The sequence below is a fragment of the Netta rufina genome (genome assembly GCF_964035555.1).
Source record: "Netta rufina genome assembly, chromosome: 4".
In the NCBI taxonomy this organism is placed as follows: Eukaryota; Metazoa; Chordata; class Aves; order Anseriformes; family Anatidae; genus Netta; species Netta rufina.
This window is the reverse complement of record NC_140127.1, coordinates 7990204-8017877: the sequence shown is the minus strand read 5'-3', so window position 1 is coordinate 8017877 and position 27674 is coordinate 7990204. Positions and strand designations below refer to the sequence as shown.

Sequence of the window (27674 nt, the reverse complement as noted above, 5' to 3'; positions counted from 1 at the left end):
AGAAATTCACTTGTTATTTCTTCCAGTTGCTTAACATTCAATTTTTAAAGCCATTCAACAGGAATTAGATTTTGTTGCTTGCTGTGTCTTAAACGAAGTTAGAAATAAAGCTACCTCAACTATTCTTAGAGTGCTCTCAGGGTAACTTTCCAATAACAAATGGAAAAGATGTGAGCGTCCCAGTTGTATAGCAGTGTCTTGGGGCAAGATAATTATTAGAAGACAATTGCCTCTCACCACTGACCTGATTACAGTTTGCATTGAGAGTTTTCTGAACAGTTGCTTTGACCAGTCTCACTTTAAAAATGAAATCCCTCCCTTAATGAGCATGTTTGGCTTTTCATGTATGCAACCGTATTTTAAACGGGGTAGTTTTTCCACCTCTGTTTGCAGCCTGTTTTCTCTCACCCCTTTTTCTGGACCTGCCATGCTGCTGCTTCCAGGTTTAGATGCCAAGACCTTCTATCCAGTTGGGTCAAAGTATAGTTAAGGGGAGAAAGAAAGGAAAAAAAAAAAAAAGCCCTGCAATTTCAAATTAAAACACATAACGCTAATAACAAAAAAAAAAAAAAAAAAAAAAAAAACACACCACAACCCACCCTGAAGCCTTCCTCAGTCAAGGCCTTTCACTGTTCTTCCCGTGATCTGCACGAGGAAACTGCTGCTCTACCAGTAGTACTCCCTTCTTCAGTGGATTGATTCTATTTCTGGCCAACTACAGATAACAATCCCAAGTTAGATTTGTTTTTGTTTTGTTTTGTTTTTGCAGTGCTGGCTGTAGGCCTCCTCAGTTGCCAGGAAGTTTAAGGAAATGACAAAACTTTCTCTGTGCTACTGAAGCCTTGGAGGGGACGCCACTAAGGCAAGCCAGTGGAGTGCTCCTCTGCTCTCATCTCCAGAACAGCCCTGCCTGCAGCCAGCGTCATGAGCCAGATAGCAAGTAAGGCAGCACAGGGACTTGACTGCCCAGGCAAACACAGGTACACCTGGACATTTAGGTCATGCATCCAACCTGTCTGCTCTGCTGGGTGGCTTCCAGAGAGAGCAGGGTGGTAAATTCTTCACCGAACAGCCTCAGAAGCTTGAGGGCTGTTGCAGTTCTTGCCCCTCTCGCGCTGCAGTTGCAGTACATGACTCTGAAAAACACTCTTCCTCTATTAGAATAATACACAGCCTCAAGAAGAAAACAGCGACACAGCCTTCAGCATCTTTACCGTCAGTAATTCCAACACTCTGTTTAGAAATGAGCTTTTATTAACTATATTGAATTAAGCATTACTGAATTTGAGGAACAGGTACAGAAATAGAAGTTCCAACATCAGTGTTAATTATGTAATGCTCCCCAGTGGTTACTGATTGTTTTTTTCAGAAGAAACAGTTATTTAGTATCCATCATGATCACCCTAAAATGTATCATCCTCCTCGTCTTGGTGAGTTTGCATTTACCTGATTCTACCCTCTATCAGAAACTCCATTACAAAAGGAGAGTTACCATGTGGCTGGCTGGCAGGAAAGTCCACGTTTGTCTCTAAAACTTGAGGACTGTTCGAATGCTTAAAATGAGAAAAAAAAAAAAAGAATTACAAATATGTCCATTTTCTCCTTTCCTTCCCCTTCACTGTTGAGACATACTCTCAATTAACTTCAACTTCTTATAAAAATAAAATTATACCTCTAATAAATATTTATTAACAATCCTGCCTAAAAATGGGTTGCTAAATGCTCATTATTCATTTTTTAGTTCTTCCCCCAAAAGGGTGTACTTAAAATGGAAGGAAGCCTTTTCAAACTACGTGTGTCAGTTTTCAGTAACTACCCAAGAATATTGATTATGAAAAATCAGTATTTACAGGTTTTCCCTCTTTTGGCTGCTTGGCGAATTTTAAGTAGCTTTCATTATTATTTTAATAGGACATAATCATTTTGATGATTTATTCCTGCATGAGCATAAGATTTTGTAACTGGGTACGGGGATCAACTGCTGGAATAAATTTGCATAGATGATGCAGTGCTTCAAATTTGTAAAAGGTACAAATGTGGTTAATGTTAACTGACTTATCCAAATTAGGAACACCGATAAAGTATCAGGAAAAGCAGAGAAAGTCATTTTTGAGGAAGTTATAATATCAATATGGATTGAGGTCAAACAGAAAGACTGTTGTGGATTCTTGCAGTAAGGCTGATATCTATTTAACCATGTGCAGGTAAAGCAAAGTATGGAAAGAGATTCATGTAAATATGTAGGAAGAGAGAGTCTTTTTTACTAGAGCATCTCTCCAATTTTCCTTGCCCACTATCTGATTCTTTCTTGAAAACACCTTCTGAAAATGTATGCAACCTGGACTGCTGATAAGCTGGTTTCTATTCCAAGAGACAGCGGTAGCTATGCCAGTCTATGAATTTCCAACAAGTTAGAGAGCATCTCAATACAATTCTTATTTCAAAGAGGCCTGCACTTGACACAGCAGAGCGAACTTTAACATTTCTCAGGTTAAAGCTGACTAATCCTTCCGCCTTGGATTTTAACCTGCAGATGCAAATCCTGCCAGAGCATCCCCAGGTAGTCTCTGTCTTCCTTCAAGCACATCCACTCCTGTATCTGTACAGGGCTTCACAGGCATCACCCAATCTATCCTCTGGTGAGCATACCCTACACTTTGAGCCTTGTGCTACTGCTGCAACCTGATCACAACCCCTACATGGTATACTGCTATGAGGACAGAAAGGCTCAATAAGCATCCAGCAGGTTTTTCACCACCTGCAGTGGATGGCAGAAGTTCGCAGTATGAACAGTCTAAACTGCTGCTAACCTTAATGAAGGCAGAAGCTGCTGTTAAAGTGATCTGGCCACATTAAGAAGTACAAATTAAGAAGTACATGTTGGTGTTCTACCCCAGTTCAAACTAGAGAAAAATATTGAAAAAATACATTTAAAGATCATTCTAAGTGACTGTTTCTGCTGGTCATCTATCCTAAATAATTGTTTGAAAATACAACGAAATCTATTATTTAGTTAACAGCCAAATTAGACTAATGGCTTAATGACTTGTAAAGATGTATTTGTGATAACTCCCCTTCAATCTCTCTACATTTATCTTTTTAAGGAGGAATGTTTAAGCAATACTTTTAGAAATGGAAAGCTAAGACTGGCTTGTCCCCTTTATCAATTTTACTGATCTGCATATTTCCCTTAGACATTGTTGCTTGTTTTTCACTCTCTGCCTGTGTTCTGGCATGTGGAGAGGAGCTCAGAGAATGTGCATTTATCTCAGAATAAAAGTGCATGGTACCTGTCAGCTCTTATCCTACCTGTTTAAAACATGACAGTGGGCAGGGAACCTGTATCTTGACACTGTCCCACCAACAAACACAGCTGAAGTATTATGAACATTACCTCTTTCCTGTATGCATCAGCTCAAAGGCCTCATTTATTTTGTCAAAAGGCAAGGTGTGAGTCACAAATTCATCCACTTTGATCTTCTTGGACATGTAGTCAGTCACCAGTTTAGGCACGTTGTCTACGCTCTTCCAGCCTGAAAGACAGTGAGCGTGCATTTGTTTTTGCCCTTTCCACGCACCTCTGTACAAAGAGGAAGGAAAACATACAACCCTTTTACGGGTTATCATCTGATAAATGTGAAAAGGAACCGAGATTGGTGGTGTTTGTTACTCCTGCTCTACTCAGGCAGTGAATAAGGAATGTCAGAGGGCAGCTAGATCTGGCAAGGGCACACATTATCCAGCCACATTAGCGCACTAACCTTTCACTAGGTATTTCAACGTTTGGCATAGAGCAGCCCTCACCTAGGAGAGCATGCACTAGCATCTCTGTCAGCCCCTTGTGGCTGTAAAAGTCTCACCAGGTTTCTGGTTTGATGGCAGAAAAGGTCTATCAGGACTTTGTTGCTTTTTATTTTCAAGGTCTTTTGTAAGTTCCCATTTTAGCCCCGCAATATGCTTACTGACTAAGCAACAAAACCATCTTTGAGTTCACATCTCCCCGAAGACCAGGTCCTTTGCTGCATCCCAAACCTTGTGCTAGTAAGAAAGCAATCCCACTATACCACTGCTATAGAACTGAGCGGGTGGTTATATGCTCTCTTTGACATATGTGAGATCTTGTATTTCGTGTGTTTATCTGTAGACAGTCTGTAGGAATATCATGTTCTTCCTGCATTTAGCCCCCAGCAAATTACTTTTATCCCCAAAACAAGAGTTACCTCCAAAGGCGGTCCCTTTCCACGTCCGCCCAGTTACAAGCTGGAATGGCCGCGTAGAGATCTCCTGACCAGCAGCAGCCACTCCAACGATCACACTGACTCCCCAGCCCTTGTGGCAGGCTTCCAAGGCAGCCCTCTTCACAGAAGAACAGGACAAGAACAGATCGTTTACTGCTAATGTTAATGCTACTTAGACTGGCACAGGTTGCACTTCCTCTCCCCCAGTTAATGAATCGCCACGTTGGTGTTTAAGGGACAATAAATCCCCTGAAAATTAGGTTAAGTTTCCCATTGGTTCAGACTCCTTACACTGTTAAAGATTGCTCTTTTCATATCCCATCTGGCTTCCAAAAACGTCACTCCCCTAGAAGCTGGGATAAACTGCAAGCAGAGACAACGCAGACCATGTTACTGACAGATTAGAAATGCTGTTGTCATTCCTGAAAGCCTCGCCTTACGTTCAGCAATACTTCTGTGATTCTAAAAGTTAAATTCATTATCTGGGGGAGAAGGGAGATTTCGAGCGGTCCTTGAGATTTTACATTTGTAAATTATTATTATTATTATAAGTAAATTATATGTTGTACATTGTACAATACATTTTATGTGTTTTTTGTTAATTTTTCAGCAGCTGAAAACTCAGGATAGAAAAACTTCTGCAAAGTATAAGAAACAGGATTTGCATATTTAGGGTTTGATGTAAATTGTCCTTCTTAGTCACAGCCGTTATTACTATTTGAAAAAAAAAAAATAGCATGGCATGTTTCCTGTAACAAGCAAGCAGCTGGGTTTCCCATTTAGCTGAACAACGAAGTGGCAACCAGCTGTGCCCTCCCTCCCCTTGCTGCTGTTCTGCACTCACTCACCATGACTCCAACGTTACCGATGCACTCAAAGGAGTAGTCTACGCCACCGTCGGTCATTTCAACCAGCACCTCCTGGATGGGCTTCTTGAAGTCTTGAGGGTTAATGCACTCGGTGGCTCCAAACTCCTTGGCTTTGGCGTACTTATCCTTGTTAATGTCAATGCCAATGATCCGGGATGCTCCGGCAACTTTACAGCCCATGATAACTGCCAGCCCAACTCCTCCCAAACCAAAGACGGCACACGTGGAGCCAGGTTCCACCTAGGTGAAGAAAAAGCCATGAGAAACAGAGAAGATTCTTCCACGTGAGTGAAAAATGCAAGTCTGTTATGAAGAAAATGGGGTGGTAAATATATATGGCTACAAGACTTTATCGCTTAACCTCTTTACGTGCTAGGCTCTCCTTCTTGCCCAAAGACTTGACTTCCATAACCTGCCCCAGCCTCGTGTGCTCGCCTACTGTCTCTCCCTCCCACCCTGATCTTCAAAACTACCAGAATGACTTGCACCCAGATTAAGATGAGTTGGAAAAGTGATTTCAGGAAAAGCAAAGTTGGTATTAAAAGAGATGCAGCATCTTCCACGTGGATTTTGTCTAACCCTCTAATTTTCTTCTGACCTGATCTGCCCTGTATGGACGTTTGAAATTCTTAGTTAAATTTCACCAGCTGAAGAGCATAAAAACCCAGAAATTTGGTACATCATGGCTACAGCCTTTACCTTGGCAGTGTTAACAACAGCCCCATAGCCAGTGGAGATGCCGCAGCCCAGCAGACACACTTTATCGAGAGGTGCTGCAGCGTCTATCTTAGCTACGGAGATGTCAGCCACCACCGTGTACTCCGAGAAGGTGCTCGTCCCCATGAAGTGGTAAATCTGCTTTCCTTTGCAGGTGAATCTGCTGGTACCATCAGGCATGACTCCTTTCCCTTGAGTAACTCTTAAGGCAAAGACAGGAAAGTAGAGTCAGAGCCTTAAGCAGTAATTACTCTCACTAGACAGTATTGTGTAAGTAGCACAGGGATACAGTCACATAATTGCACCGTAATTTTTGGAACATTCCAGTAAACCCATGAATTTACAGAAATTAGACACTAGTCTCCTAATAAAACATTTAATATTGTTAATTCCTCCAAGGAAGCATGGAAAGAATTGGGAGTTGGATCAGCACATTGACCCTGTTAGCTACCAGTGCTAACTGCTTGTGCCATGGTACCACACTCCATCTTCATTCACCTCCTTTAGTCTGCTTCCCTCGAGCAGCAGCCATCAGTTATGTCCCTGGGTTTTTGCTTATTGGACCCAGCTGCAAAATCAGCAGACAAGCGTGTATTAAGGAAAAAGAGCTCTCTCTATAACTCTGTACCACTCAAAGCCTTCAGTGTTTGCAGCAAGAGCTAAATTCCCTGAAGTATTTCCTTTAAGTATGGATTAAATACAGAGTCAGAGCATTTATGTTTTCAAAGCTGTGGAAACAGGCTACCAGCTTACACCTTTACAAATGTACAAACAAAAAAACAGATTTATTTAAGGAGAAATCTTAAGGAAGAATGCAAAGTAGTGTCTGATTCCTTAAAACATGCACTTTCTTACTTTTGATAACTAGAACAGGTATATGTTGAACAAATACTATATCGTGTGTCAAGATAAAAAGCATACAGACCTGATCTTTTGACACAGATTAGTTTTAGGATTCTTGCAGAATTTGCACTCGCCACACTGGGGGATGTACAGAGGGATAACGGTATCCCCTAGAGAGGAAAAAAAAAATATCTGGCTAATAGTGAGTCAAGCAAGGCATAAAGAGAGAAGCGGAGTTATTCAGTTTGTATGGCTTTTATGTGAGCAACTGTTGATTTAAAACTGTTCATTTCTTTTTACAATCTGCTTACAGTCCAGAGTAGCACTGTTTATAGAGAGTGCTAGATAAAACACTTTTTCTCATGTCTGAGCAGACAATCAGAACTTTATCGTTCCAGAACAAATAGGAACTTACTGTAAAACAAAACAACCTCAAACCAATAGTAACACAATTAAGTTGTTTAAAAGAACAGGTAACAACTTTCATTTGAAAAAAAAAAATAAAATCTTCTAACTATATCGATCCAATTTCAAGCAAGAAATCTGGAGTTTTCCAATCTTTAAACCGAGGGTACACTGAATAGATAAGTGTTATTCCTCAGACAAAAGAAATGTATGCAGACATTCAGAATAAAACATTATATCCTGCAATACAGCAAGTGAGTGGCCCAATTTGACAGTTGCCATTATAGTAAAGTCACACTTTTAAGGAAGTCAGAAAACTTGTAAGATGTCAGGTATTTTCTTACCTGGCTTTACTTTTGTTACTCCTTCCCCAACGCTCTCCACAATTCCTGCTCCCTCATGACCCAAAATCACAGGGAAGCATCCTTCAGGATCAGCACCGCTCAGTGTATAAGCATCAGTGTGACAGACAGCAGTGGCAACTATCTATAAGTAAATAGATAAATATAAATAAGTCAAGGTATCTTGAAGAATAGAACAGTAGCATAGATTTAAATATTAACCTTTGATTGGTCATTCAGCAAAATCGCCAATAGGAGTTTGCCAATCCTAGTAACATTTGTGATACAGCAAGCTGTATCACTCCTGGCACAGCACAAAGTATACGTCACACTTTGAAAAAAGAAAATTTGGGGGATAGCGCATCTTTTCTTATTCCACCAACTATGTCCTGCTGTTGAAAGGGGTAGATGATGTCATCTTGTTTCCTCGGGCAATAAATCTGTAGTGCAAGTCATCTCAATGCAGGCTGGGTTCCTGGATTTGAAATAATCAACCTCCAAGTCTAGCTATGAACTTTAGACCAGGCTCTGGACTGAGACCAACAGAAATCAAAGATGTTTTCCATAAACAGAAGATCTAAACACCATAATTTTCTTCTTTGTAAAACCGCTGAGATACTAATGAACTAATGCTATCCATTCAATGTTTATTCTGTTGGTAAACAGCTTTAATACTCAGTCTCCCAAAACATAATGGATACAGGTAAAGATTGATGTAATTACCTTGATGCGGACTTCATGAGCTTTTGGTGGAGCAACCTCCACCTCCTCAAGAGAGAGAGGTTTACCTGCCTCCCAGGCAACAGCAGCCCTGCATTTAATAACCTAAAAGACATCAACAAGAAAAAGAGAACATCTGTTAAAATAATTCTTGTTCAACCAAGCAAGGAAATGAGAGAAAGGCTACTGGCTTTTGGAAAGAATCCCAGATCTGAGATACATCATTTCAGCACAAAGGCTTAATTGGTCTACATTTGCTCCCAGGAAGCTGAGTGAATGAACCAAGATCTGAACTTTGAATGTTATTCTCTTATTGTGCAAAAGTATAATAAACCCAGGACTGCTTGGGACATATATAAACACTGCAGTGAAACAAGCAACAGGAATGGAGAGATTGCATAATAAAAGCGGTGGTTTAAAATAAAACAGGTATGTGTGTAAGAGGTGGTCCTTGAGCACAGAGTGCTCGTTCAGAAATTTGGAAAGCAAACTGGAAGTCACGTAACAGCCCGAGACCCCCACATTAAAGGTGGGCTTCTTGTTCCATAACATGAGGGCTACCACCCTCACCGCACCCCAAACAGCACAGCCACGTGCAAAAATCGCTGAAACGACTGCTGCCGACCCAAAAAGGCCCTTTTAAAAACCTTATAGCCCCAGCAGAGCGAGCAGGGATTGCTCCCTGGGACCAAATTCCCTTTGCTCTGCTCCCTGCTACCCGGCTGAACGCTGCCAAACCGCACCAGGGGATTTCACCACAGAACCCTGAACCGGCTGCTGGGATGGCGACGGCCGCGGGTGCACGCAAAAATCGCCAAATCCCATTAATTTTGTTGCCAATATAGGTCCCCCAAAACCCCAAATCCCATTATTTCCGTCGTTAGTCGAAGCCTCCCGGAGCTGGGGGGGGGGTCCCGGGCGGCGGGATGGGGGTGTGAGGGTGGCACTGCGCGACACCCCCCCCCAAGGCGCAGTGACACAAAATGGAGGGGGACAGAGGAGGGACCGGAGGGGGACAGGACGGGACCAGGGGGGACGGGGACCCCGCTCGCCGCCTCACCCCGCTCGCCATCGCTCCGGACGGAAGGGGAGGGCGACCCCGACCCCGCCCCGCTCCAAGGCGGGCACACGCATGGCCGCTGGAGCCATGGACGGAGGCTGAGGAGGGGCGGGAAGATGGCGGGTGCCTCCTTCAGCGCCTCCCTCCATCCCTTCACTGCCACCCCATGGCAGGGCGGGGGTCTCCATGCCCCGGTCCCCGTCAGGTGCCGGCCCCTGAGGTGTTGCGGGGGGGTGCTGAGGTCCCGTCCCCCCTCAACTAAGTACCAGGAGTCAGCAAGTGCCACTGGTAGCTTGATGGGGTTTGATGGCGTAAATAATAACTGCAGTATTTAATGGCGTAATGACAAGTTGAACATGAGTCCTCAGCGTGCCCTGGGGTGCTTCAGGCACAGCACTGCCAGCCGCTCAAGGGAAGGGATTGTCCCGCTCTGCTCTGTGCTGGTGTGGCCTCACCCCAAGAACTGAGAGCAGTTTTGGGTGCCACAGTATAAGAAAGACATAAAACTGTCAGACAGTGTCCAAAGGAAGTCTATAAAGGCTAAAGCTTCCTCATGAGGGGAGCAGAGGGGCAGGCGCTGAGCTCTGCTCTCTGGGGACAGTGACAGGACCCGAGGGGACGGCATGGAGCTGGGACAGGGGAGGGTCAGGCTGGGGGTTAGGGAGAGGATCTGCACCCAGAGCGTGTGCTTCTGATCACCCCTGCTTGTGTCAGTGCTCCCAAAAAGCCTCCAAGCATTCTGGTTAGCTCAACTCCACAGGTGCTCAGCTTCTGTTAGTGGCCCTATCACTGATGTTCTGGAAACTATAAGTGCTGATTCTGGCAGATAAAAGCATAAGTACCTAAATCGTAACTCCATTAATCATAACTTCTTAATGCTCAGTGTCCAATTTCAGAGATAATGCGTTGTTTTTTTTTCATTTCCCCTTCTTGCTGTTTTGTCATGTAGTTTCTAGGGTTGCTTTCTACTCTTGGAAGCCCCTGGATGTGGTATATAGTTTTGCCACTTTCTTTCTATTCTCTGAACCATGCAAGTAAATCAGGTCACCACACGGAGCAGTTGGCTGAACTATATATGCTTTGTCATGTGTGTTTCAGGTTTATATGGGAAAGGTCTGTAGGCGAGGCCTCCCAGTGCTACTCTATTTCCTATGTTGGGTTGGTCATGGTCTCTCATATGCTATTCTGGCAGATGTTCCGCACTAGCCAGGGTTGGGAGAAGAGGGGGGCTTGGACACGGTGTGAGCATGTGGGAGAAAGGCCTGGCAGTTGTGTTTTTGCATGGAGGGAGTTCTCTTTTCCATGTTGCAAGGGAAAGGGAGCCCAAAACAGCTAGGGATCTACATGGCTTCTTTTTAAATTCTTTTTATTTTTTGAATTGCATTATTGTTCATCTCCTGGAGGGAGTGCTTTATAGCAAAGTGTTTCTCTACCTTAGTTTGGCTTTGAAGTGCAAGAAGATCCAGGGAAAGAAGTCTCTTGCAAGCCTGGGAAACAATATGTGTTGGAAAAAATTGCAAGTGATCTGCCAGGGTGTTCATCCCTGGGCAGCCCGAGTGCCAAAGGGAGGAATGAGGAGTGTGCCAGCACTGGAATGGGAAGGTGGTGGCACTGTAACTGCTGCCTGCCACCTCGCACTGCTGAACAGAGTGGCGAGGTGTGGGTGGAGAGGAGGGGACCGACACACCTACCTGCTGGAAAATCTGGGATGCCCTCAGGGAAACATCACCAGGTTCATTTCCACAAACAGAATCAGTGCTAGATTGCCCCAGAGGTACTTTTTTCTCCCACTAACATAATTTCCTAAATAAGACCAATGTGATTTAATAGTTTTGATAGATACATTTCATTTTGAACCTGTGGTAATGTGTGCCCTCATTCTGCAAGTTCCCATGTGCAGGTGGAACAGGACAGATCTAGAAATTTCAGCTGTGACTATCTGAGTAAAGCAGTCTTTTCGTGGGGCATTGCTCTCCAAACCAGCCGTCTGAATTCTGATTTAGGCTCTCCTACCTTCTCCTATGAAGTAGTGGAAGATATTTTTGTAGCATTCAAAAGAATTAGAAACTTCAAAGCAACAATTCATTTCTGTAAAATCCATCTATAGCTGAGAGAGTTGGGAGAATCTTATCAAGTAGAGATAGAGCGCTGACAGCATTGAACTAGGATGCTACTTAGTGTCTTTGCTAACTATGGTGCATTGTGCAAATTAACTAAAGCAAGAAGCCTTGGGCCCCTTACCAAGGTCAGTCTCCTAATAAGAGTGTGAGCCTATCTTAAGAAACTGGCAGACACAGGTCCTGTGGATAGACAAGAACCAAGGAGCAGCTGAGTCTGCGCAAAGACAAGAGGTCAACTAGCAGTGACGAGGAAGAGTGATCAACCTTCATCCCCACGACCCCCGACGACCACCACCAGTAGACACTGCACAAATTCAGATGGGAGGATTTTATGGAAATTACTCCTTTGAACTAATTTTAATATGAAACAGGGACAGGTTATGAATATGTATAGGCGTATTGTGAAACTTCATGCATAACTCTTTGTTGCATATAACCATGGCAAGTTGCCGCGTCAGGTGCCCACGACTTTGGTAGGACAACCCCCTGTGCTGCCCAGCGCTGAATAAACATAACTACTGTACAATCTTACTGATTGTGGAGTCTGTTTTCCGCAAGTCATAGCTGCTTGGGAAATGGAAATATTTAAAAAATAATTAAAAAAAAAAATCTGGTTGATATTTCTTTGGATAGTCCTGAGTGAATTATAAAATTCTGCTTTTGTAAATACAAATATAAGTTTAAAAACATTATCCATATCCAATACTTAAAAAAAAAAAAAAAAGGTTGATTGGAAAGGAAAATATTTAGAAGAGTAATTTCACTATAGTGAAGTATAATACTAAAAGCACGCCAAAGTAAAAAAACTTCTCAAATCAAAGGCCCATGCTAATGTAGTGTACTTAAATACAGAAATGTGTAAAATGATCATGATTTTTTTTTTCAGTAGAGATGCAAGAAGCTGGGATAGTGAATGATTTTTAATATTTTAGGAATGAAAATGAGTCATTTGGGGATGTGCATGGTTAATATTTTTAGCTCTTTGATTTAAAAAATAATAATTTAAAAATAAAAATCAAATAAGCCACAAAGGATGGTTCTTTTATGGGTTGATTCTCATATATTGATGCATATACCATGCCAGAGAAATCAGAAGGATAAAAATAGTGGAAGGGTTATGCTGATAATTCCTTGCTCATACTTGACAGCGTCTTCCTCTGATACATTCATATAAATGTCGTTGTTAGTCCTCTGCTAGTGCCCGTGGAGAGCCTGAGCCAAGGACGTCTGCTGCAGGCAAATGTTGGTCCTGGTGGAAATCCAGAGCCTCCTGCCTGGCCAGGAAAAGTCGATCAGCAGCACACAGAGAAAGTGGTAGGAGGTAACCGCCAGGTGGCACTGATATAATACCAGTACTCTGCAGCCCTTAACAATTTTTCACGTGAAGAGTACAAAATAACTGGTAAAGTGCAAGTTATCATTGACTCAAGGCAGACTTATTTTGTAGCAATCAAATTTTGTTTTGTCAAAGTTTCTTGGGAGGAACTTGTGTTTTCTAGGAAGGGGACTGCTGAAGCGCAATTAAAACATAATGAGTTCTTGTGGTGTCATCTAATTACCTGTAGCCTTAATGTTTTATACTTAAAAAGTAATGAAGAGAATTAAAGGTGACTTTTACAGCAGGGCAAAGTGAGTTCTGTGTGCAAACATGACTGCAAACTGGCAGCAAGATGGGATTTGTTAACCTTTAATAACTCATTTGTGTGTTCATGATGTGCTGTGAAATTGCTGACCCTACTGAGGGGGGTTCCAGAAGCTCAAAGGGCTGTTGACTGGGATAAGAGTTGCACAAAAGAGGTCAAAAAGCATTAGGTGTATGATGCCTATCGGCCCAGCCTACCCAGATCCCTCTGCAGAGCCCTCCTACCTCAAGCTGATCAACACTCAGGCCTAACTTGCAGAATAGCACTCCGGAAACTTACTGAGGGTGCACTTGATCCTCTCGCTGACATGGCTGATAAAGATATTGAAGAGAATTGGCCCCAACACTGAGCTGTGGGGGACACTGGTAGTGACCGGCCTCCAGCTGGATTTAACTCCATTCACCACAGCTCCTTAGGCCTGGCCACACAGCCAGTTTTTAATCCAAGAAAGCATACAACTGCCCAGGCCTTGAGCTGCCAGCTTCTTCAGGAAAATGCTGAGGGAAATGGTGTCAAAAGCCTTAATGAAGGCTTTTTGGTAGGCCACAGGCACAGCCTTTTCCCCATCCACTGAGCGCATCACCTTGTTGTAGAAGGAGACCAGGCTGTGAAGCAGGACCTGCCTTTTATAAAACCATGATGACTGGGCCTGATCACCTGGTTGTCCTCCAAGTGCTGTGAGATGTCACTTGAGATAACAAGCTCCATGAGCTTCCTTGACACCGAGCTCAGACGGACAGGCCTGAGTTCTCGAATATATCAGTGAGTGCCCTTTGGGCAGATCCTCCCTGAGCCTTTTTTTTCTCCAGGCTGGACAGCCCCAGCTCTCTCAGCCTTTCCTCACAGGAGAGATGCTCCAGTCCCTCAGTCATCCTTGTGGCCCACTGCTGAACTCTCTCCAGCAGCTCCACATCACTCCTCTACTGCGCAGACCAGAACTGGATATGGCACTGCAGCTGTGGCCTCAACAGTGCTGAATAGAGGGGAATGATCACCTCCTTCAGCCCTTTGGCAACACTTTGTCTAACACAGCCCTGGATACCATTAGCTGCCTTTGCTGCAATGGCACATGCTGTCAGCTTAGCTATGGTGTCCACCGGGATCACAAAGTCTTTTCCTAAAAAGCTGCTTCGTAGATGGACAACTCCCAGCATGTCCTGGTGCCTGGGGTTGCTCCTGCCCAGGTGCAGGACTTAGCACTTCCCCTTGCTGGATCCAATGAAATAGACAGGTTCTGCCTTTGCAAACCTCAGAAACAGCAGTTCAACGCCTGTGACAGGCCCTGCAGCCGCTCCAACCCCTGCAACGGGCCCTGCAGCCATTCCAGTCCCTGTGACAGGCCCCAAAGCTGGGACGGGGAACCAAACCGTGCCAGTGTCAGTTGCCTTGTATCCAAGATGAAACAATGGATGAAAAAGTCAGGTCTATTAGAAAGCGGAGGAACTCCTACTGAGACTGGGGAGGAAGAAGAAGTCCAGGCAGGCTACTGTAAAGTGGCTGGGCCATCAGAGGAACAGGAAGACAAAGAGGAAGATATCATACAGGCATCAATAGCTACCCAAAGCCTATCCCAGGATGAGATACAAGATATGCAAAAAGATTTCAGTCATCGTCCAGGTGAGCACCTTGTCACCTGGCTGCTCCGGTGCTGGGACAGTGGAGCCAATAGCCTGGTATTAGAGGGCAGGGAAGCCAGGCAGCTGGGATTCCTCTCTAGGGGGCATTGACAAAGTGATTGGAGAAGGAGCACAAATCTTCACCCTCCTCTAGAGGATGCCTCATCCGGGAAGTGTTTAAGGCCAATTTGGAAAGGGCTTTGGGAACTCTGGTCTAATGGAAGCATTGTGCAGTCAAGGTCAGCTGCCCACCAGGACAGAGACTCTGTAGCCGTTCTGGTCACCAGTTCTGTCTGAACGCTCTTGTGGGGACAATCTTTTCCTTTTTGCTGCCTGGGCTGTCACCACCTGCAAGTATGGGCCTGGTGCTGCTCACCTTTCTGCCACAGAGCACCTCAGAGAAGATGCAGGCTTCATCTTCTCTACTCCCTCCCTGCACCTCAGCGCCTCTTTGTTCCTGATGCAGGCGCTATCAATAAATCCCGTCCCACCGTTTCTAAAATGGTCTGTCTCAAGCAATGGACGGGAGACTCTGCCAGATTCCGGCGTGTCGCCCAGAACAAGAGGGACTGTACATCCTTCTTTCGTAGTGTTATCCCTACTTCCTTGGCCAAGGATTTAACAGTACTCACCACCTCATTGACTCCAGGCCCCATGGCCACCCGCGTACCTAGCACGTACGCACCACGCCTAACTCGCGCCATGCCTAACTCGCGCCAACCGGTTTCACATTGAGAATCGTATCACGTCGGGGTCACCAAAGGTCGGATAACCCGACCGAAAGGCCCTGGGACAAACGGACACAACGACCAGCGTTCTGTGCCGTAAGCCAATTTATTGCTGTGTGACAGTATCTTATATAGTGCCAAAGCGTCCCACTCAGGAACCCAGAACCCCTCCCACTATGCTCGCAGGAACTCCAGAACCTTCCCCTCGCATAGCCCAACTCGCCTTTATCCCACGCAGGGGTGGGCAGCTGTCGCCCCAGGTTCTCTTCAGACCAACCATGGCTGGCATTCGCTAGAGATCCTGGGGGATCAGCGAGGGGGGGCCAGGCGCAGGGGCTTTTATAGGCACCAGGACAACGCCGGGGGGCAGATGCCACTGTGACATCAGGAGGCCTCTGTGATGGCCGCAGTGATGGCGCCACGCCCCAGGCCCGACATGGCCGTGTTGGAAGGGGGCTTGTGCGGCCTGAAAGAGGCCCTGGTGTGGAAGGAGGAGGGCCAGGGGGCTGGGGGCCCCTTTCCCGGGCCATTTTGCTTGCCAGAGAGACAGGCTGCCCCTTGGGCACTGGGACTCATCCCATGCCTCCTCAGCCCCCTCCTCATCCCATGCCTCATGTCCCTGTGCCACAAGATGGTGGCAACAACATTTCGGGTCTTCCTTTACCCCCTACCTGTCACCACCACATATCCCTGCAAGTGGCTCAGCCCCCCATGTTTGAGTGAGACGGTTCATGAGTGGGGCCAGTCGTGGTCCTGGCACAGTGGCAGAAAATAAAGCTGTTGAAAGTGAGACCTAGAAAGATGCTTTTTATCTGAAACTAATCTTCTTCTCAGTGAGCATACCCGATGGTATGGCACAGGGTTTGAAGGCTTTTAGACATTCTGACTTGGTTCCCAATGCTTATATGGGGAAATGGGCTGAAATAAATTTGTCTAAGTAGCGATACTGGAAATCGATTCAATGTATTCTGAATAAAAACATGATGAGATGGAGAGTTCAAAGGAAAATATGGTTGAAATACCCACGTAGCAAATCACATGCACCTGACTTACTGATGTGGAAAAGCTGGGCAAGGTAGATAGTACCTCAGCATTTGGGTTATGCAGAAGCAGTCTAGCAGGTTGTACAAACACCATTTTGCTGTTCTTACACAAATGCCCGAGCAATATTTATTTTGAACTGCTTGTTCACTTCTACTTGCAGATGTGTAAGAGCATGTGCATTCTTCTCTGACCATTTCGATCTTTCTAGTGTTAAAAGTTTCCCATCCAATACAGGTCCAGCTATGGAAGTATTAATAAGGAAATATTAGAATTGTTATAATTTGTATTGATTGGTAGGAATGTGGTCTGATGAGAGACGTGTATAACTTAAACCCCAAGCTAAAACTTGCAGGCTAGAAAAAGATCAGCCAAACATGAGTTTGCTTTGTGGTAGGGCTTTAAAAAATGGGAAGGGAGGTCACCGTCAGCCTGATTGATGGCCTCTCGTGATGCCAGGTAACCCAAGAACAGGAGATGTGTCCTTTCCAAGGGGTTATACTTTGACAGTATGATGCACTTTAAAATGGTAATGGAATACATCATTGCTGGAGGCCTTTAAGCACAAGTTTTCTCTCAGCAATGATCCAGAGAATTGATGCTGCATTGGGAAAAGGTCCAATCTACGTGGTCTCTCACGAATCATTCAAACTCTGTTTTTAAGTGCGTCATTTACTTTAAATTCATTTATTTGTTTATTTATTTATTTAATCTCTCAATCAGCAGACTGTGGTTTTAGCAAACTTGCAGGATGTTCCAAGAAAATCTATCTTGTGATGCATTGGATTTGAATGGGAACTAGTTTGCCCTTAAGATATGAATTAAACCTCCTCAATCCATGCCTGGCATCCCTGTGCCACAAGATGGTGGCAACATTTCGGGAAGGGCAGTGGTCCTCCATTAACCCCAACCTGTTACTGCCACGTTTCCCAGCAAGTGGAGCAGCTCCCATGCTTGACAGGAGCTTGGGTGGGGCCAATGATGCAGATATCCTACATGTGGGTAAGGGTGGCATGGGCAGCCTGCACCAGGTCTACCAGCAGTCAATTAAAGCCTTGCTGGTATGCAGTTGGTGTGCAAGCCCTTCCTTGCCATCCACAGCACCTACCAACATGAATTATGCTTGATGGAGATACATAAGTGGCCTTGTAGGATGAGGGGAGGGCAGCAAATGCCACTGGCTGCCGTGAGGGTTTTGGAAGAGCCACTTGAAACTACTACCTTCACGAAAAGGCTGCTTCCATTACGTGGAGGTGGAACCTGGATGCTGAATGTCAGACTTTCTGATCGAATGAGTCAGTCTATTTAAACCATAACCAAACCAAGCCAAAAAAGAGCAGTGCTTTGGCTGGCCCAAGCCTTTTGGAGCTGTTCTGCGTTAAAACTGTAAAAGGAGGCAGCCCCATCCACGTTCTCCTAGGAGTTTCTTCAGGGTCTGTTCACAGAAGCACGGAATGAAAGCCAAAGCTCTGTTAGAATTAGATTTGGCCAGGGACAAAAAGAGTATCAAGAAGCTTCTAGACGTCCATCAGGAGGTGATAAAAGGAAGACTGGGAAAACTGTGGGCCCTTTCCAGAAGAAAACGGGACACCTGCTCACCCAGGAGATGGTGAAGGCTGAGGTACTCGATGGCTTTTTTTGCCTCAGTCTTCACTGGCAAGAGCAGTAGCCACACAGCCTGGACACCAGAAGGAAAAGCAGGGAGTGGAAGAATGTTCAACCACACCCTGTAGGAGAAGATCAGGTTTGAGACCAGCTAAGAAACCTGAAGGTTTCTTAACAAGTCCATGGAACCTGATGAGATACATCCACAGGTCCTGTGGGAACTGGCGGATGTGGTTGATAAGGCACTACCCATCATGTCTGAGAAGTCATGGCAGTCTGGTGACGTTCTCAGTGACTGGAAGAGGGGAAACATAACCTCCATGTTTAAAAAGGGAGAAAAGGAAGGCCTGGGGAGCTACAGGGCAGTCAATCTCACCTCTGTGCCTGGCAAGATCATGGAGCAGATCCTCCTGGAAATTAAGCTAAGGCACATTGAAAAAATACAGGGGTGATTGGTGACAGCCAGCATGGCTTCACCATGGGCAGATTGGGCCTGACAAATCATCTACATCCTCCATTATATCCTTGTCTCTAAATTGGAGAGACATTGATTTGGCGGATGGACCACCTGGTGGGTAAGGCATTGGCTGGATGATCACACTCCAAGAGTTGTGGTCAACAACTCGACGTCCAAGTGGAGATCTGTAATGAGCGGTGCTCCTCAGGGGTCAGTGCTGGGGCCGGCGCTGTTTAACGTCTTTGTCAGTGACACGGACAGTGGGATCGAGTGCACCCTCAGCAGGTTTGTTGATGCCACCAAGCTGTGTGGTGCAGACACAGATCTGGGAGAACGGAGGGCATTGGCAGAAGGGGAACTGCTCACAAAAATGGTTGCAAAGTTACATAAAAGTGTCCTTGGAAAATGGCCCCTTGCTGACACGCTCTTCTCGGTACCCAGGGAAAACGGCTGCGGTGCCACAGAGAGCTAAGCTGGACTCCAAAAGGCTGGGCCTGTTTATTCGCCATACCATGCTCTCAAGGTCTTCTTTTCTGCTGTAATTATTAATCCTTTCACAAATAGCTGGGGGGGAGCTGCTGCCCGGCCAAAGGTTGCCCCTCGGCAAGGAGTGGAAGCCCGAGCGGTGCTGTGAGTCTCCTCCCTGCAGCCCGGCCACCAGCCCCTGGAGGCTGCGCCTTTCAGGGGGCACAGGGGACTCCCTGCTCGCAGGGGAACCTCCCGCTCTGCTCTCCACCAGCTCTGGTCCCTCGCCAGGCCGCCCGCCGCGCTCCCTGCTTCCCCCTCCAGCCGCAGCCGCGGGGCCAGGAGCACTCGGGGCCTCGACGCCAGCTGCGGATCCGGCCACAGAGACGGCAGCTCACCTCCAGCCTGCGCCGCCGCCGGCTCCTCTCACCCCACATGGCCACGTCTGGAAAAGTAAGGACGCTCGCTGCCCTGCTCCCCGCCCCAAGCCGAAGGCGAAGCTCCCCAGCAGCCTCAGTCCCTCTCCTTGCAGGTCATCCGCTGCAGGGCTGCTGTTGCCTGGGCAGTGGGCAAACCGCTCTCTCTCGAGGAGGTGGAGGTTGCACCCCCAAAGGCGCGTGAAGTCCGTGTCAAGGTAAAAGCAAGGGCTGCCGAGCGCAAATGCCAGCCGCAGCTTCTCTCTTCTAGGGAAAAGACTGCTAACATGATTACAGAATCACACAGAATTTCTAGGTTGGAAGAGACCTCAAGATCATCGAGTCCAACCTCTGACCTAACGCTAGCAGTCCCCACTAAACCATATCCCTAAGCTCTACATCTAAACGTCTTTTAAAGACTTCCAGGGATGGTGACTCCACCACCTCCCTGGGCAGCCTGTTCCAATGTCTAACAACCCTTTCGGTAAAGAAGTTCTTCCTAACATCTAACCTAAAACTCCCCTGGCACAACTTAAGCCCATTCCCCCTCGTCCTGTCACCAGGCACGTGGGAGAACAGACCAACCCCCACCTCGCTACAGCCTCCTTTAAGGTATCTGTAAAGAGCAATAAGGTCGCCCCTGAGCCTCCTCTTCTCCAGGCTGAACAAGCCCAGCTCCCTCAGCCGCTCCTCGTAGGACTTGTTCTCCAGGCCCCTCACCAGCTTCGTCGTCCTTCTCTGCACCCGCTCCAGCACCTCCATGTCCTTCTTGTAGCGAGGGGCCCAAAACTGATCACAGTACTCAAGGTGCGGCCTCACCAGAGCCGAGTACAGGGGGACGGTCACCTCCCTAGCCCTGCTGGTCACAAATGCAGACCATTTGGGAACGTGCGGGCTTGTAGGTAAAGGCGCAGACCTGTGCACAGCGGTGCTCTGGGAAGGTGGAGGGCTCACAGCTGGCAGTGGCTGTCCCATGCCCTGCCTGTCACAAACATCTCCCCAGCTTCTGGCACTGAAGCTGTTCAGGCCAAGAGGAAAGGACAGTCTGTACGGGATTATCAGATTCCGTACCAAAACAGTGCGAAGGACTCACCAAGTTGGTGACACCCAAAGAAGTGAAAAGCCTTCTATTAACTGACTACAAAAACACCAGGCTCCTTCTACAGCTCACCTGCTCTTTCCTCTCCAAACAGATCGTGGCCACAGGGATTTGTCGCACAGATGACCACGTTCTGGAAGGTTTCTTTCTTGACATTGATTTCCCAGTCATCCCTGGCCATGAAGGAGCTGGGATTGTGGAGAGCATTGGGGAAGGAGTGACCTCTGTGAAACCAGGTAACCAGCTCGCAACCGGGACTCAGCTCTCAAAGCCCATGGGGCTGCCCAGAGCTCGGAAATAGCCCCCAGCAGCCTGGAGCCATGACCCATGACCGGCTGCACACAGGTGACACTGGACACCCTTTCCTCATCTCCTCCCCAAAGTGCCCGAGTCAGCCTCTGAATTTTTCCTGCGGACAGAGGAGGCAGAGGGCTCATGCCAGGCGCTGTGACAGGCGGCACCTCCAGGCTGCCGAGCGAGAGGCACCTAACGCCAGTTCTGCTCTGTTCCAGGAGACAAAGTCATCCTCTTTGGCCTTCCTCAGTGCGGGGAATGCTGCTTCTGCAAGAATCCGGACTCCAACTACTGCCTGAAGTCCCAGTGAGTTTGCTTCCCCACCCTGTTGCCCATGCAGGCTCGGCTCTCAGCAGTGCTGCCACACAGGCGAGTGCTCTGCGTGATGAGTGACCCGTGTGCGTGCTCCCTACAGCCTCTCTGTGTCGCAGTGCCTGCTGCCCGACAAGACCAGCAGGTTCACGTGCCGGGGGAAGCAGATCCACCACTTCCTCTGGATCAGCACCTTTGCCGAGTACACCGTGGTGCCGGAGTTCACCCTCGCCAAGATAGACGCCGCCGCGCCTCTGGACAAGGTCTGCTTGCTGGCCTGCGGCTTCTCCACGGGCTACGGGGCTGCCATCAACACCGCCAAGGTTGGTACCCAGCCATGTCCAGACTAGCGCCCCGCAGCCACCCGTGCGCCCGCAGAAGCGCTCTGCCACAGCCTCCTCCTCCTCCTCCCGCGGGAGGCTGAGCCGGCACCGTGTCGTGCAGGTCAAACCGGGCTCCACCTGCGCCGTCTTCGGCCTGGGAGGAGTTGGGCTCTCCGTGGTCATGGGCTGCAAGGCGGCCGGGGCCTCTCGCATCATCGCCGTCGATGTCAACAAGGAGAAGTTTGCCAGGGCCAAGGAGCTGGGGGCCACCGAGTGCATCAGCCCTGGGGACTTCAAGAAGCCTGTTCAGGAGGTGCTCACCGAGATGACCGGCTACGGCGTGGACTACTCCTTCGAGGTCATCGGGACAGCTGACACCGTGGTACGTGGCCTTCTGACACAGTGTCCCTTCCAGCTCATTCACAGCGTCCCATCGGGGCAAATATCACCACAGAGCGAGCTCTGTTGCCTGGTGCCAGCACCTGTGGGCTTGTCTGTGTGCAGAAAGGCAGTTTTCTGTCTTGGGGAGTAAATCAAGTAGGAGTCTCAAAACGGGATGGTGCTTTCATTGTACAGAAAGGAGTGTTGGTTTGTAGATAGCTGTGAGTGGCAGATAACTGAAATTTCTCTCAAGCGTTTTTAATGCACTCACCTGTCCCATCAGGTCGCTGCCCTGGCCTCCTGCAATATGAACACTGGTGTCTGCGTGATGGTTGGAGTATTACCTTCTGGTTCAGTGGTTCCCATGGATCCTTTGCTTTTTCTAAGTGGCCGTACCTGTAAAGGGACTTTGATAGGAGGTATGAAAGTAAGGGAAATATTGCAGACATTTGAGTGTTGTCCTTTCACAGTAATTCCCGGACTGCCTGTATAACAGTTACCCTCTAGGGATAAATATATATATATATATTATAATATATATATATTATATTTACTTATATATATATATAAGTAAATATACGTGTGTATATATATATACTTATATATATACATATATATATATATATACTTATATATACGTGTGTATATATATATACACAAGTAATAATAGCAGCATTTCTCCAGTGACTCATTGCAGGTGCTTTTCCCCCTTCTCTAGGCTGGAAGATGAGAGACTCCATCCCCAAACTGGTCTCCAGCTATCTGGAGAAGAAATTTAACTCTGACTTGCTGATCACGCACACGCTGCCGATCGCTAAGATCAACGAGGGCTTTGAATTGCTACGCGCAGGCAAAAGGTGAGGATGTGGCTCGCAGGAGCAAGGTCCCTCCACGAGGCAGCGCCCGGCTCGCTGCCCTCAGCCAGCGCCCAAGCAGTGCCAGCAGGCAGGGCCCCGATCCCGGTGGTGGGAGGCCCTGCTGTAAGGTGGAGCACAGGGAATGAACCTGGATGGGTGCAGCTCAGAAGAGACCCCACAGCCCTGGCACAGCCCCTCAGACCCCACACCTCACTGTGGCGTTGGAAAGCAGAGTGAGGAGGAAGGGGCATCCGTGGGGACCTCGCAGACTGTGCCTTCAGGCTGAGGCACAGGAGCTGCGGGGCGGGACGGGGTGCCTCAGGCTTTCCTTCAGCGGCCTCGCTGAGCTCAGAAGAGGCTGGGGGAGAGCTGAGGTGGCTGGTCCCGGCTGCACCTGCCTGCCCCTCCTCCTGCTCCTGAGCACTGCGGCAGCACCTCCGGTAACTGCTCCCTTCTTCCCCCTTCCAGCATCCGCACCGTCCTGCTCTTCTGAGGGATGCGGCTGAGGGAGGATGAGCGCGGTCAGCGGCCCAGCAGGCCCTTGTGGCGCAGGCCCTACTCTCTCACCGTCTCCCTGCACTGAGCACAAGGAAATGAGCGCGAGGACCTCGATGGCTCTGGTGCTGCTGCCTGTGCTTTCACGCCCTGCGAGAGCTGCAACGCTGCCTCTCCTGAGGAAACACATGCACAAGTAAAAGCTTTCTTCAAACGCTCCCACGCAGTGCTGTGAACAGCAGGGGCCTCACAGGACATGAGGAGCTCTGCCTTGCACCCCTGACCCCGCCACCACACCCCTCTTCTCTGCACTGAGCAACTTCCTTTGCTCCCTCTCCTGCTGATGCCTCCAATCTGTAAGCACCTTGCATGCAGACACTGCAAGCACCTTGCATGCTTATGCATGAAATGCCTTGCACGCTGACATAGCAAATGCCTTGCAGACTGTCACGCCAAAATGCCTTGCAGACTGTCACGCCAAAATGCCTTGCATGCTGATGTACCACATGCTTTGCATGCTGATGCACAAAACAGCTTACTTAACAGCTTGCAAGTTTGTTAAAAACTGCTGTGGGGGAGATCAAATAAATAAATAAAGAGTATCAAAGTAATTAAATCACTTAAAAACAGAGCTCGGATTATTCTTGAGAGACCACGTAGATTAGCTTTTCTTCTCAGTTCAGCATCGATTTTCTGGATCGTTGCTGAGAGAGAACTTGTGCTTAAAGGCCTCCAGCAATGATCTATTCCATTATTATTTCAAAGTGCATCATACTCTTAAAGTATAACATACTTGGAGAGAACACATCTCTTGCTCAACCTCATAGCCACTTTTTATGGCCCCAAAGACCATTATTATGTCCCTCTGCCCTTTTCCCATTTCCTTGCGTCCTGACAACTGCATCCCTGTTTCCACAGCCAAACCACATAGCAGGGGGTTGCCAACTCTTGCTCACTTTGTCATCCACTACTTCTTGCAGGCATTTTTCTGCATCTTGCACTTGCACACCTGCAATTTTGCAATTACTGCTATTGAATTCCATCCCAATTCTTTAAAACATCTCTTTCCGTGTGCATGGAAGTCTCTTGCTATCTGCATGTTTAATGAGTGTACTCGAATCCAACATGGAAGTCACTCAATAAGAGATATTAACTGGGCTCAGACAACAGCAGAACCTTGACAGACACCACTCAACATATCCTGTGAATCAGACTAGCAGATGCCAAATAACTAATCTCTCAATAAGACTTACCACCAATAATTTCCCCAAGTAACCAGAATCTCAGCATGGGGAGCACATAGAGAATCCTGACACAAATGCTCTTCAAGATCTACTTTAGGATGCAGATTATGGAACAGGACTTTGATAGCCTCACAAGACTACACATTATACCTGGTACAAAATCAGCTGAAGACAAATGGCTGTAATTCCATTCAGCATTTTGCAAGCATTCAATTAATTGCTGACCGTACTGAATAACGGTGCTATGCTTACAAGTTATACCACACTGTTGTCAGATTTCAGCAGCATTTGTGTGCCTTTTGAGATCAACACAGCTTGTAAGATGTTCCCAAACTGATAGCCTTTAGTCTGCACGAGTTTCCTGTGACGTCCTTCAAGTTAACAAACTCATCTTCAAAACAGAATGGAGTATTGGTTTGTAGTCACCAGAGCAATACATCCAAACCAAGAAACAAGCAGTTCAAAATAAACATTGCACGGGCATTTGTGTAAGAACAGCAAAACTGTGTTTGTACAACTTCAATGTTCAGTTGCACAGAGCCTGTCTGAAAGAGAATTTATGCACATTTTCTCTTGTAACTACCATAGGTCTCAAACACTCAGTCTTGACTGCAAAACGTGCTTGCGCCAGAGCTTCCACGTGGCTACAGATGTACTTCAGCATCCGCGCCCTGCAGAGCAGGCAGGGAACACACTGACTGAATGGCAGTGGGACTGCTCCCAGAGTCCACAGTGGAAATGGTACTGGAAGTCACTGTGGCCTCAGTGATGGCCGCAGTGATGGCGCCACGCCCCAGGCCCGACATGGCCGTGTTGGGAGGGGACTTGTGCGGCCTGAAAGAGGCCCTGGTGTGGAAGGAGGAGGGCCAGGGGGCTGGGGGCCCCTTTCCCGGGCCATTTTGCTTGCCAGAGAGACAGGCTGCCCCTTGGGCACCGGGACTCATCCCATGCCTCCTCAGCCCCCTCCTCATCCCATGCCTCGTGTCCCTGTGCCACAAGATGGTGGCAACATTTTGGGTCTTCCTTTACCCCTGCCTGTCACCACCACATCTCCCTGCAAGTGGCCCATGATTTGAGTGAGACAGTTCTTGAGTGGGGCCAGTCATGGTCCTGGCACAGTGGCAGAAAATAAAGCTGTTGAAAGTGAGACCTAGAAAGACGCTTTTTATCTGAAACTAATCTTCTTCTCAGTGAGCATACCCAATGGTATGGCACAGGGTTTGAAGGCGTTTAGACATTCTGACTTGGTTCCCAATGCTTATATGGGGAAATGGGCTGAAATAAATTTGTCTAAGTAGCGATACTGGAAATTGATTCAATGTCTTCTGAATAAAAACATGATGAGATGGAGAGTTCAAAGGAAAATATGGTTGAAATACCCACGTAGCAAATCACATGCACCTGACTTACTGATGTGGAAAAGCTGGGCAAGGTGGATAGTACCTCAGCATCTGGGTTATGCACAAGCAGTCTAGCAGGTTGTACAAACACCGTTTTGCTGTTCTTACACAAATGCCTGTGCAATATTTATTTTGAACTGCTTGTTTCTTGGTTTGGATGTATTGCTCTGGTGACTACAAACCAATACTCCATTCTGTTTTGAAGATGAGTTTGTTAACTTGAAGGACGTCACAGGAAACTCGTGCAGACTAAAGGCTATCAGTTTGGGAACATCTTACAAGCTGTGTTGATCTCAAAAGGCACACAAATGCTGCTGAAATCCGACAAGAGTATAGTATAACTATATATAGCATAGCACAGTCATTCAGTAAGGTGAGCAATTAATCGAACGCTTGCAAAATGCTGAATGGAATTACAGCCATTTGTCTTCAGCTGATTTTGAACCAGGTATAATGTATAGTCTTTTGCGGTTATCATAGAATACAAATTCTGTCCATATAGTGAGACAATTCCCACAGCAAAAGATTGCTGCTTTGCAGGTTAGTGGTGTAATTTTTGGGGAGTATGTGTTTTTCAGGCTAGACCCAGACTTTCCTAGTTGAAGTTCAGAGCAGTACAGCCAATAAGCAGTGGACTGGGAACAAAAATAATAGTCAGAAATCATTGTTATTTGTCACAGCTCATAGGCTATGCTGCCTTAAGGAGATCTTGTGGGTTTAGTATATGTCTTATTAATTTCAGATGTCAGAAACTTGGACAGACCTTTTCATTGTTTGCATATATACTGAAGTAAAAACATGACACTTCTACTTGCAGATGTGTAAGAGCATGTGCAGTCTTCTTTGACCATTTCGATCTTTCTAATGGTATATGTTTCCCATCCAATACTGGTCCAGTTATGGAAGTATTAATAAGGAAATATTAGAATTGTTACAATTTTTATTGATTAGTAGAAATGTGGTCTGATGAGAGATCTGTATAACTTAAACCCCAAGCTAAAACTTGCACACTGGCAAAAGATCAACCAAACATGAGGTTACTTTGCGGTAGGGCTTTGAAAAATGGGAAGGGAGATTACCATCAGCCTGATTGATGGCCTCTCGTGGTGCCAGGTAACCCAAGAGTACGTGATGCCAGCAACCCAACAGTTTGGTGCACTGTAAAATGGTAATGGAATAGATCATTGCTGGAGGCCTTTAAGCACAAGTTTTCTCTCAGCAATGATCCAGAGAATTGATGCTGCATTGGGAAAAGGTCCAATCTACATGGTCTCTCAAGAATCATTCAAACTCTGTTTTTAAGTGAGTCATTTACTTTAAATTTATTTATTTATTTATTTAATCTCTCAATCAGCAGACTGTGGTTTTAACAAACTTACAGGATGTTCAAAGAAAATCTATCTTGTGATACATTGGATTTGAATGGGAACTAGCTTGCCCTTAAGATATGAATCACCAAAGAGTATCTGGCATGCCTATCCTAAGATTTGTATAAGCCAACCATAAGAGTATTTGTCTTAAAATCAATCCAAGGATTATTCAGATAATATGCTAGGCTTACAAAGGGCTAGTTTATGGAGTGCTAAAGGCAAAAACTGACTGACATTTGTGTTTGTGTTTATTCCACAGTAGGAAAGTCTTGGAAAGGGCACACTTGCTGAGGTATATAATGTGATTGTCACATTTCAAGTTCAGGAAAACAGGACAGACTGACATACAGTGAAACAGAAAACAAAAATATTTTTAAGCAGTGGTCTGTTGAGAGCTGGGTGCCGTCTACATTCACTTCTAGCAGTGTGTAAGCATCAGTAGAGAGTGATGGTTCACACTGATGCTTCTTCATGTATACATTAGGGAGCAAACCCATTTGTTTGCTATTGAGTTTTGCAATTTAGAAAGCATTACAGTAGAGAATAGGAGTTTTACAGCAGTTGCTAATTTTGAGTCCATCCTATCATATCCTTGTGTTTCGTTCTGTGCAGAAA

General features: G+C 46.6%; 2 protein-coding genes across 2 annotated transcripts; one reads left to right on the top strand and one right to left on the bottom strand.

Annotated features, from left to right (window-relative positions):
* Positions 1-1221: 1221 nt before the first annotated feature.
* LOC311209021 (alcohol dehydrogenase class-3) lies at positions 1222-9244 on the bottom strand. The gene is made up of 9 exons (XM_084286074.1): positions 9194-9244; positions 8137-8238; positions 7417-7558; positions 6750-6837; positions 5807-6026; positions 5087-5347; positions 4221-4356; positions 3395-3533; positions 1222-1553 (listed from the first exon to the last, which is right to left on the bottom strand). The coding sequence occupies exons 1-9, from the start codon at positions 9203-9205 to the stop codon at positions 1529-1531; spliced, it is 1125 nt and encodes a 374-aa protein (XP_084142200.1). The 5' UTR covers positions 9206-9244; the 3' UTR covers positions 1222-1528.
* A 6468-nt stretch (positions 9245-15712) lies between these two features.
* LOC311208971 (alcohol dehydrogenase 1-like) lies at positions 15713-23043 on the top strand (the record flags this gene model as incomplete). Its single annotated transcript, XM_084286021.1, has 11 exons — positions 15713-15781; positions 18612-18836; positions 19193-19321; positions 19401-19502; positions 20478-20619; positions 20896-20983; positions 21093-21312; positions 21434-21694; positions 21977-22112; positions 22412-22550; positions 23019-23043. The coding sequence occupies 11 exons, from the start codon at positions 15713-15715 to the stop codon at positions 23041-23043; spliced, it is 1536 nt and encodes a 511-aa protein (XP_084142147.1).
* Between the last annotated feature and the right edge of the window lie 4631 nt (positions 23044-27674).